This window comes from Suricata suricatta, chromosome 5, assembly GCF_006229205.1.
Source record: "Suricata suricatta isolate VVHF042 chromosome 5, meerkat_22Aug2017_6uvM2_HiC, whole genome shotgun sequence".
Lineage (NCBI taxonomy): Eukaryota > Metazoa > Chordata > Mammalia > Carnivora > Herpestidae > Suricata > Suricata suricatta.
Window position 1 is genome coordinate 70,023,990 of NC_043704.1, and position 12,178 is coordinate 70,036,167.

The 12,178-nt window shown below is 44.4% G+C and overlaps 1 protein-coding gene across 1 annotated transcript in view; it reads right to left on the minus strand.

Moving 5' to 3' along the window:
• HEG1 (heart development protein with EGF like domains 1) overlaps positions 1-12,178 on the minus strand; it is a 56,904-nt gene that overhangs the window by 9,148 nt on the left and 35,578 nt on the right. Inside the window, exons 14-16 of the mRNA XM_029938724.1 lie at positions 9,948-9,990; positions 9,778-9,815; positions 113-200 (exon numbers count right to left, since the gene is read on the minus strand). Coding sequence (XP_029794584.1) covers positions 113-200; positions 9,778-9,815; positions 9,948-9,990 — 169 coding nt within the window. The remainder of the gene's footprint in view (positions 1-112; positions 201-9,777; positions 9,816-9,947; positions 9,991-12,178) is intronic.

The window sequence follows — 12,178 nt, forward strand, 5'->3', positions numbered from 1 at the left end:
AATGATTCAGTCATTTGATTTAATACTGTGAACCACCCCTACCATTCTTAAGAGTAAGTACTGACCTGTGCTTAGCAGAGGCAAAGAGCAGTAGAATGTGAACCCCACTCACCGGCAGCAGGTAACAATCAGCGCGATGCCCAGAATCAGGAGAAGCCCGCCTCCTGCCGCTGCGATCACCACGGTGACCAGCTGATAGGCTAAACAGGTCAAAAAAGGATCAAAGTGGACAGGGAAGAGGTAATAAATAAATAAACGAATACAAAGCAGTGGTTCCCTCCCCAGCCCATGGCTATCACCAGGCCTTAACTGGAGACCTCATCTTTCATTCCCGGGCCCCTAGTAAGGGCTCCTCAAGGCTAGCTCCTCATGTTCTCTGTGAGAACAGCACAGTATACTACCCCAAATCATCCTCGTGGGCATGCTTATTATTTTGAGCTGATTATTTTTGAGAAACTGCAACACAGGAGATGCTCTGAAAAGAGTAGGAGTAACCCTTGGGTCGCCTGGGTGGTGGTTAAGGGTCAGACAGCTCAGAGTCTGGAGCCTGCTTCAGATTCCATCTCCCTCTATCCCTCCCTCGCTCATTCTCTCCCTCTCTCTCTCTCTCTCTCTCTCTCTCACTGTCAGTCTATCAAAAATAACAAACATTAAAAAAAATTAAAAAGAAAAAAAAGAGCAGGGGTAACCTTTTTGTAAAGGAGATTTACATTAGAAAAGAGGCCTGTACCAGGAAGACTGCAGGAACTAAGGATCACTTTTTCAAAGAGAGAAGTGGTCTTCCCAGCCGGTGGCCTTTGTTTACCAAAATTTCCTCCTCCACCTTCCCAGGCTTGCCTTCCCCGCCTTTGCAGCCCCTGCCGCCTAGCCCTTTCCTTAGCTCAGGGTAGATAAGCATCAAATATCTGGCTGCCTTGAGCCTTCTATTTTTGTGGGGCTCCTGTGTGTGCTATACAATTAAAATGGTTTTTTTTCTCCTACTAATCTTTTATTGAGGGGAGGGAAGAAGGGTTCTAGTAGGATAGAGGGAAAATTATTTTTCTTCCCCTGCCTACACTGTTTTGAGAAGACTTCTTTCTCAACCACTCCTAGAATGGTGTACGGATCTCAAATTCTATTGTAGACCAGCCTCGATGTCGCTTTCACTATGAGAAAACTAAAGGAGATGCATGACGTCTTCAGAAACTAGATCTGTTGGTTTTAATAACTGTTCTATCATCTAAGACGTTATCTTTCCTGCTTTTTTTTTCTACCTTAAAACTGGCACATTTTATTATGTGTAAATTATGCCACCAGTAAAATTCTTTTTTTTTTTGAATGGAGAAAATAGAGAAACATTCCTTGGCTACTTCCCACCCTTTGGTATAAGTTGTTTCTAAATTTTTTGAATTGATGATGATATAGTAGATATAAAAATTCTTTATTTGGTTTCAGGTTCTTACTTGATAAGATAAAAAGCAGGCAACCCTCTATTATAGAAATATTACTGGTCAACTAAGTGTAGAGTTTGGGAATCACTGCATGAACCATGCTAGGCTCTGAGTTGTTCCCTGAATACAAACTGGATTAAACTACCAGATACTAGCAGTCATAGATGTAAGTGCACACATATCACATGTAATACACAATATTAACATTTTAATTAATTGGTTTTATATCTGCATGTTTCTAACAAAATTATATTTTCAACAAAATATTCAGGGGCACCTGGGCAGCTCAGTCAGTAAAGCACCTGACTTTGGGTCAGGTAAGGATCACATAGTTCACACGTTTGAGCCCCGTGTCAGGCTCTGTTCTCACAGCTCAAAGTCTGCAGCCTGCTTCATATTCTGTGTCTCCCTCTCTCTATGCCCTACCTCGGCTAGTGCTGTCTCTAGCTTTCCTGTAAAAATAAACAAACACTAAAAAAAAAAAGTCTATTCAATATTCAGATTGATTTTGTTGTTGTTGTGGAAATATAATTAAAATTATGTTCCCAGGTTGTAAGGTGTAGGATTTTTAAAAAGGGCCAATAAGCAGATATTCTAAAGTAAATTAAGACTGGAATCATGCTCTTGAGGTATTCAGGTAAGGTCAAAGTAACATGCAGAGCTGACAGCAGGCAGACTGTGTGATAAAAGCAAATAGAAGCTATCCAACCACATACCTATCATTTATTTAAATAAATAGTGCAGAAACTTGGTTATCTTGAAAAACCATCAATATTAAGATATACAGGATACAAAGGCAAACAATGGCAAACCACACCTCCTGACACATGTATTCAAGTTTCACTTTCAACAAAATCTTTTGAATCTGTTGACTTTTCTTTGTCCCCACCAACACCACCCTAAACTGCCATCACCTCTTGACCAGGCAAGGCAACCACCTCCCAACTCCCCTTTTGGTGCCCAGTCTTGTTCACTCATTTAAAAAAACAAGTCTGATCAAGCCATTTCTCTGCTTTAAAATCCTACAGTGGCTTCCTTTGTTCCTAAAAAATGCTGAAGTCTACTCCTGCTTAACACTCCACACCGAGTTCAAATTTTCCCACTTCCAACAAAACGAGCAGGCACTCATTTTAGAAGCCACCCTTGCAACTGGCTGCGGTTGTGGCAGAGTTTTCCTTGGAACAAAAGTCTTGTCTAAAAAGAAACACAGATGGGGGGCTGGGGGGGCTGAGTCAGTTAAGCGTCCAACTCTTGATTTAGGCTCAGGTCATGATCTCCCAGTGAGATTAAGCCCTGAGTTGGAATCTGTGCTGAGAGTGTGGAGCCTGCTTGGCATTCTCTCTTCCTCTCTCTCTGGCCCTCCCCTGCTCACTCTCTATCTTTCTCTGTCAGAATAAAGAAGTAAATATTAAAAAAGGAAGGAAGGAAGGAAGGAAGGAAGGAAGGAAGGAAGGAAGGAAGGAAGGGAGGAAAGAAAGAAGGAAGGAAGGAAGGAAAGCATAAGTGGCTATAAGGGGACCCACCGAAACATTCACAGAAGTTGGCGCTGCCTTGGGAAACCATGGCTAACTTTGACTTTCTTCTTTGTGCTTTTCTATTACTTCCCAAATGTTATTCATATACACACACACACACACACACACCACACACACACACTAACACATACACACAACCTCCTCTCCATCTAGAAAGTGTGGGTGTATACATAAACATACATATAATTTACCTTATACATATATATACAAATATTTAGAGTATGCTCGGTGCTCTTTGGCAGTTAGGTCTTATTAGTGGGAACGTGTAATGAGTTTATGGACAAGATAACCCACAAGGTTTTTCCTCATATCTGCTATCGAGTTAGTTCATGAACTAAAACTGATCTTTTGAACTTAAGACAGACCTTGGATTTATTATGAGGCCACCTAATGATGTACGAGAGCGTGGGATTTGAATGAACAACTATAACGTTTACAGTTTTGTGGGGGTTCTGTTTATTTATTAGGGTGAGACAGAAGGCAGTGAGTGCCATCTTAGGCTTGTCCATCCTATATGTCCAAAGCTAATATGAAGAGATTCTCCAGAATGATGAACTTGAAATTCTTAGGCCTACTTTCTCCTTACATTTGTTGTTATTTCACAGCCTAACTTTTCTTTATTCTTTTTGTTGTTCAATCATAGGTTGATGCTGCTGTCATTGTTGCTGGGAGCCCACTGTGGACCTGGTCTTTCCTATAAGCTACATTTGCCCTTGTTTTATGCTCATTTGCCTGAAAACTACTACCGGGCCGTCTGTTAGGCAGCCCCTCTGTGGGAACGTTCACCCGCCTCATGTGCAGGTTACAGCAGGGGTGGTCAGAGTGAGTGATGCATGTATGTGTACCATCCTCCCTGGTTACAGTCGACTGGTCCGGGAGTAAACGCATGATCCAAACTGGAGCAGGCAGTTCCTTCCCAGGAATTGCAATTTGGTGAAGAAAGAGAGAGAGAAAGTTGGAGAGAGCACACACGCCTTCTCTCAAAATGGCTGAATAGGTAACACATACTTGAGGCTGCCTGCTGAGTCTATCTCCAGCCACACTGTCTGGGAAGGAGGGAAAGCCTGCACATGGACACACACAGCAAAGGGTGAAGGTGAGGGATGGAGATGGAGTCATGCTAATGTGTACTCTGAAAAGCAAGCCCCTAATGTCCAGCTGCTGTGGCTCCCCACAGTTCCTCCTTCTGACCCTGGAATTCTGTGATACACCCCAGGATCTTTCCAAGAAACTGTCTTTTTGTTGCTTAAGCTAGTGAGGCTTATTTACTCCAGAAGAACCTTAGCCAATGGTGATACCGTGATTTGCAATGAGAAATATGTATTTGGTCTTAACCCCTTTCTGGCATAGAGTTCTTAAAACCCTTGCAATTTCCTAAGTAAAGAGAACAGAAAGGCGTCTTTTGTTATATTAATGAGGTTACTTTTGAAAAGCACCGGGGGATGAGGGGCTGGTTGTCAAGAGAATCAACCATGTGATTAGAGGGCTAGAACTTTGGGTCCCCAGCCCCTGACCTCTGGGGTGACTGAATTCATTGACGGCCAATGACTCAGTCAATCATGCCGATGTAATGAAGCCAGAGCTTCTGGGCAGACGGACATGCGGAGAGCAGGCGAGAGTGGCTCCCTGGGAGAGAACATGGAAACCCCCAGCCTTTCCCCGGGCCCTGCTCTATGTGCCTCTTCCATCTGGCTGTTCATGACGTACATCCTTTTATAACAAACCGGTAGTCTATTCGAGTTCTGTGAGCCACTCTAGCAAATTAATCCAACCCAAGGAGGGTCTTGTGGGAACGACTGGTCCACAGCTGGTTGGTCAGGGGTGTAGGTGACAGGCACCTGGACTTACAGTTGGCATCTGAGGAGGAACAGGAGACAGTCTTACGGGATTGAGCCTTTGACCTGTGGGATCTGATGCTGTCTCCAGGTAGATCATGTCAGAAGTGAGTTAGGTGCTTGGTGGCATGAAAAAATCACACATGTATTGTACCTGTTTTTGATTTTCCATGAAAATAATAATCTTTTCTAGAACATGTGATTCTTACCCCGAATCTTAAGAAATTACAAACAATGTAATCATTAGAAGAATGATGTAATCACCTGTGGTATATAAAGATCCTAAGCATCACAGTAAAGTGCAATCCTGCCACCATTCACTTTGTCTGTGTTCTTTCTTATAGATACTTCGCCAACACCAACCCCCTACTCAGGGACCCTTAGTGTTGCGTGGGCTGGTCCCCCACAATCTGCGGTATGAACAGGCCTCTGTTTATTGGACATAGAAAGAAAAGAAAAAGGAGTGCAGTGACAGGTGCAGACTTGAGCTGGAGGGTGAATGCAGGGGGTGCAGGTGGCCCCACCAGGTGCTCGTGGAGTCCAGCTGGGCCCGTGATACCTCCGAGATGAAAGGGTTTGCAAGAAGGGCTTGTCCTGACCTCTCTGGCTTGAAGGATGTTCCCTATGAGGAGCAAGAAGTGGAATCTGCCCATAACTCAAAAGCTAATGGAAACTTTCAGAAAGCAGGTCATAGATTATGACTAAATCCAGAATGTAGAGGTGTGGGATGACTCCTAGGAATGTAGGAGTGAGGGAATCTCAAGACTTGGCTAAACAAAGCTGAGCTCTTCACCTTTTTGGGCTTGGATAGATCGTGTACCCCAAGAAGTCTGCACAGAGAAACATTTCTTGCCTGAAAAGAATCCAGCCTAAGCCATAGCTCCAAGAAGGCACTCACTGCCATTGGTGGTGACAGCAGAAGTGACAGCAGTGAGTGGTGAGAGTCTTACTATTTGTCACAAAACATTAAGTGACAAGCCACAGATTTCACAGGGTGCCATCACCACCAATGGGATGAAACCCAGATGTTCCTCATTCCTTAACCAACACTGCAGGCTGATCTGAGATCGCAAAGGGATAGGTGGCAGGTGCTATTTATTATCAGCCACCACTGACTGCTTTGCAACATTAAAACAGATATCAAAATCGTATGGTGATATTCACACACCATCAAGGAGTTAACAATAGTCACCACCACAAGGTGGCCGGAAGTGAGTCATCCAGACAGAAGCCTGCCCTCTGCTGGACATAATGTTAATGACTTGGATGAAAGCGGAAGGAAAAGAAGTCTCAGGATCAGAGAGAAATACCCTGGCTACTTCCAAGACCCACAAACATAACGGGGAGACACAGGAACTTACAAAACAGTCAATGGATATAGAGGTGTATCATCTCCAGACCTGCATAGTCTCTAGTGAACTCTGAAAAAAATTGCTAAATGCCACTTAGAGCAATGCTCTGCCGTTCACGCCCTTAATCCCAACCCTTTATGGGGCTTTCCCCTATATCCATTTTCCCTCGCGGCATCACTCTTCCATTCACTGAGAAATCAGAGCATTTCCTGGGTTAGGGAGCTGTGTGTGATCAAATGTGGTTTGAAGTACTGGCTCCTGAGACGCCTGCCAGGACCCGGAGGATGTGGCAGATGGCGTCTCCTCCCTCCTGCGCCCTGGCTCACCCCCAGGCCAGCCACGTCTCCACAGTCCTCACCTGCTTTCCTCACACCCCCTTTGCCACCTGATGGGTTCTAGTCAAGTTAAGTCTCTTGCACATGTCATATGACTCTACTGTATCCTGATCCTTCCTCCGTCCCTCACATTATTCTAAAACCATCCTCTATGACATTATCTAAAGTTTCTCTGTTTCTAATACATACAGTGTTTTAGAATAAGGTTCACAAGCTTGTGGTGCAATCACGACTGTTAACTCTAAACCATCTCTTCTAAAGAAATGTATATGCTCTTTAGTTCTAGTATCCTAGCGTTTGGTGAACACATCTCAAATTATCATAAATGTTTTGCCTATTTAGGCTCCTCTTTCTATACTGAAAGTTCTAGGCTTTCTTCTTTTTCACGTGCAGGCTACTCCATTCTCTGATCAATTTAAGAGTGTTCTATGGTTTGATTCTGGTTTTAAGTGAGTGAGATTCATACCAGAAAGCGAACAAAGGTAATTCTGCACCCCGGGCAGCCCTGGTAAAGCACAGATAGTTGCCTGAACACAAGCATAAAGATCCTGAACCCAGCTGAGAAAGCTCATCTAAATAGTGATTTTTATGAAGGGACATACACTGCTATCCATACTGTTTTACATAAGCCAACAGATCCCAGAGGGAAAAAAATCACAAAAAAACAAAAACAAACCAAAAACCCACAAAAAACAAAAACACCCCAAAGCCCCCAGTTACAGAATGGATAGGTCACAGGAACGCAAGGTCCAGCATAGGGAACATAATCAACGGTGTTGTAATAGTGATGGGTGGTGACAGACGGTCGCTAACCTGCGGTGAGCACAGCGTTAGGTAGAGACTTGCCGAATCCTATGTTGTGCACCTGACACTCATGTAACATCGTGTGTTGACTGTGCTTCAATTCAAACCAAACCAAACCAAACATAACAAGACTAAAGCCTACGTTTTTTCCCCTCTGAAGATGTAACTAGCTTTATTAAGTGCTTCATGAGTTAGGCAGCGTCAATCCCATCTAGGAAACAGAGAGGGGCTGGTGAAACCGACCTTTTCAAGCAATGATATTTAATAATCATTTTTAAAAAGCATCATGTATGATAACTTTCTCCTCTTGTTACACTGAGTACACCTGTGATTCTGTGATATACTAACAAATTTCTATTTGGTCTCCACTCCTGGGTTTTAGCCTAAGAGCTTCTAAAATCCTTGGAATTTCTGGATAAAAGGCGTGAGAGTTATGTCTTTTGTCATTCATTAGGAGCCTCTTTCAACCAAACCGTGGTTTATGCTAGTGAAGTAACCCTCCAACGATGGGGGCTGGTTGCCCTGGAACTTTAACTCCACCTCCAACCTCCGATGGCCCATGACCAATGGTGTCATTTACCGGTACTATGTACTGAGAGTCCCCCCCAAACCCTAAACAACGACGTTCCAAGAAATTCTGTGGTGGTGAACACTTAAAGGAGCGGGGAAGGTGGTATATCCGGAAGGGCATAGAAGCTTCCAGCACCTGCCCCTATACCTGCCTCTTCATCTCTTCGTTTGGCTGTTCCTCAGTTGCATCCTTTATAATAGGCTGGTAACATTAAATGTGTTTCTTGTGTATGTGATAAAACTCTACTGTATCTATAAATTCTGTAAGCTGCTCTAGCAAATTACTGAGTCTGAGGAAGGGGAGCCTCGTGGGAACCCCATATTTATAGCTGGCTGGTCAGAAGTCCCAGAGGCTTGGGATTGGTGTGTGAAGTAGGGGCAGTTCTGGGACACAGAGACAGTGTCTAACACTAACTCTGGATAATGTCGGAATTGCTTGGTGTGAGGAAAATCCTCATATATCTAGTGTCAGAAGCTTTGTAAGTAAAAACCAGTTCACAGTAACATAGAACACCATTTGGTGTGCAATGAGTTGGGTCCATCATGATGAATATCTATACTTAAGTGGTTTAATGGCATGATGGTGTCCTTAGCGATGACTAAATAAGATAGAGTTGTCCACCTCTCCATGGCCTCAGCTTACTACTTAAAAAAAAAAGAAAAAGAAAAACCAAATCACATTAATTCTGTGAATTCTTCCCTCTGTTCTATATGTACTCTAAACATATTTGCTTTTAGAAATGCTTCCCCAGTCTTTCTCTTACTTAGGCTATCTCCTGTAACCTCTGCTAGTTTGCAGTCAGGATAAAGCTGATGCCCCAAATCACCAGTAATCCCAGGTGGATATATAATTCCAAGTCTCTAGACTCTGGCCTGAAAGCGGCTCCATGCTGGGCACACCAACATAGCTTTATGTCAGTTAAGTACTGAATTTGTTTTATTTTATTAGTTTAGTTTATTTTTTATTTATGTTCAAAGAAAGTGCAATAATGAAACTTACTAATAGAAAGCTTTATAAGCAAAGAAAATACCAGTGAAGACATAAAATGTCAGGTATACCACTGGGGAACAGGAACTGGGCACTTTTACACATATTAAATGAGGTCATGTCTACTTTTGGTCTAATAAACTTCAACTACAGACTGTTGGTACATTCATCTATAGAATGAGGGGCAAAGCTATCCTAAAATAAAGTACTGAATGTTATTATTCCTATTATATCCTACATCCAGAATTTCTTCCAATTATTTCTCAGCTCTCCGTATCACAAAACGTCAGCGAAAGTGATCTTAAATGAGTCGCAACTGCTTTTCTCAAAGAACTGAACCCACCCTCCTTACTGCAGCCTGACCTGATTTTCTTGATCAACTGCTGTCCTCTCTCTGACTCTTGCTTCCCCCATGGATACTGATTAGAGTCGAAAGTCTCAAGCTGGCTATCAAACACCAGAACAGCTTGGTCCCTTTATCCTCTGCCAAACTAACCCTCCACTCCGCCTGCCTCTCCTTCTGTCCTCGGCCACACCGCACTTACACCGTCCCTGGAACACCACCCAAGACCTTTGAGTTGTTTCCTCTCCTTGGATTCCCTCTTCCTCTACACCTGCCAGCTGAAGTCTTCCAAAACCTCCAACTCCGTCCCCTCCAAGAAATACTGAGGAGGCTCTTCCGTTCTCCTAGGCGGGCTCCGTCCTGCCTCCCACCTCCCACCTAGTTTCTTGTATTCACACCGCACAGCCGGGGCTGTTCAGGAATGCACTCATCTCCTCTGCCCCATCTGGAGGCCCCGGGAACTCTCTGCTTTCCTCACACCTCCCAGCACAGGGGCTGAGAGGAACTGGCGCCAGGGTAAGACACACCCTGTGCAGGGGCCCCGCCGGCCCCGCCCACACGGAACTCCAGACCGTTCATACTCACGGTTTCCACAGTTGAGACCGCCCAGCCCGAACGGGCAACTGCAAGTCAACAAAGAAAAAAAAAACAATTACTTTCAAAAATCGAAAGAAATAATGGGAAGCAATCTACCCAAGTAACTTCTAAATAAGGCCTGTCACAAATGCATCAGAATAAATGAGCACGGAGCCTACCTCATACAGGTTTCATTTTCAAGCCTATATCCATCTTCACATGCTGAAAGAGAAAAGGGAAATCCATGAACATGTCCCTTGATTTCCCTTGGCCCAAACTGACAGTTATTAGACACCAGTCACTTTAAAGTCTCCAAGAATATCTAGAGCCAGAAGCCTACAAATAGCTTCAGAACTATCTAGAACCTGCCAACTCAACTCTTAATTTTATCACAAAATTTTCTTAACCTTTTAGTGACTCTCGGTTTCCCATCTATAAAAGAAGGGGGATAATAACAGCAACTGTAATATTTACCTTACTGTTCCTTGGAGGGAATTAAATAAAAAAAAGGCATGTGAATGGGTTAGCACAACACTTGGCACATAGTTACCACCAAATGTTTGTAGTTATAATTTTATCCAACAAATGCAGTTCTTTTCAGAAGCTTTCTGTGGCCCCTCTGTAACATCTTTCCACATTTACACAAAGACTGATGTTTGGTTCCTTTAATGTAAGTCAAACCTTCAACCTGCTGTTGTCCCCACTGACCCCTTCCAAGAGGAAGTGGGGGCTGTGACATCCTCTGGGACACGGGCCGGGTGGAGCTCACCCTGTGCAGGGGATTCTGGCCATACCTAGATGAGTGCTAATCAGCACATCACCCAAGAACATAACTTTGAACCCTCCAGTGCTGCTGCTCACGGACTGAAGGGCTGTGGCCCAGCCATTCCTGGGGATCAGCAGTTCCTGGATTTATTTGATCATGGAACACTTTCAACACTACAATAAGCTAACAGAACAGCATGAGCTATAATGCATGCTTGGATGGAAGCAGACAATAAAAAATGGCCTCAGAGTCAAATTCATTGCTGCAAGACGTGAAAGAAATTTGGCTCATGAATAATGTACGATATACTACATAAAAGATCACAGATGAGAAAAGGTACACAGCATAGAGCGGCAGTCCCTGGACACACAGCACACGTGCTAATGGGAAGTGAGTGTCGGTCCCAGGCACGGATCAGGGGCGCACGCCCTGTGGGCGGGGACAGGAGGTCTCTTGTAGGCGTCCTGCGTTGTCTGTTACAGATTACTGTGTAATAATATTATGTAGATGTGCCCAATGCTGTTCTTCCTTCTGTTTAATTTTTAATTTTATTTTTAATTTTGAGAGAGAGTGTGTGTGAGCAAGGGAGAGGGGGCAGAGGGAGAGCGAGAAAGAAGCTCAAGCAAGTTCCATGCTCAGTGCAGAGCTGGAGAACAGGGCTCGACCCCATGATCCTGGGAACACGACCTGAGCCGAAATCAAGAGCTGGACGCTCAACTGACTGAGCCACCAGGTGCCCACTTCCTTCTGTTTTTAATGTTAGATGTAACTGTTTCTAGCATCTATTTTGTTGTCCTGGTCTACTGAGATATCACTAGGGCTTAGCAGAACAGTTCAGAAAACACTGCTCTAAATAACCTGCAATTCTTCTGTAGCAGATCATTAGAGCTGTAACCTTGCACTGCACTGTTCTGGCTGCACAGAACGGCTTCTCCTGCGCTCCAGCCACTTGCAGTAAGGGCTGGTGTGAGCAGCGGCCCCGGGAAGGCCCCGGGACTCCCTGCAGGATGTCACGGGCCACACTGCCACGACACCAAGCGGTAACCTCTCGATGAGGACGCTCCAAAGAACTTTCTCTTGGGCCTTGAGGCCTACAAAGATGGGGATGCTTCTGAACGACTGTACTTTGTATTATGAACCCTGACTTTCTTTAAAACCATATTTCTCTCTTTGCCTCAGTGTCCAGGAAACTCAGCACTTGAAGAGCAGCCCACCTTTAGCAAACATGCAGACCTTACAGCAGATCTCTCTGCATATTCACTTTCCTCTAGCTTCGGCAAAGTAGTCACTTTATTTCCACTTCAACCTAATTGATCTTTTAAGTTAAATCTTATTTGGTTATGTGGCTTTTCAGCAGGTGCTTCTAATCTTTTGTGCAACAAAGCAGGGCATAATCATACTCCACTTAGGGAAGGAGGACTGAGTCCCCCATCTTGGACACCTCTGAGTTCGCTGCTGGCCTTACTCAGGTGGGGCCTTCTTAAGGAAGAAGCCCGGCACTCCCGCTCCCTTGGGCGTGGAGAGTGTGCCGCAGTGGTCCGTGGGAGCCGGAAGCCACCCCTGGAGACCCCATGGCTCTGTCTGCAGGGCAGCTCCACAGGACCGCTGGCCTCCCTGTGATTCATCCCCAACCATCTCGGCACC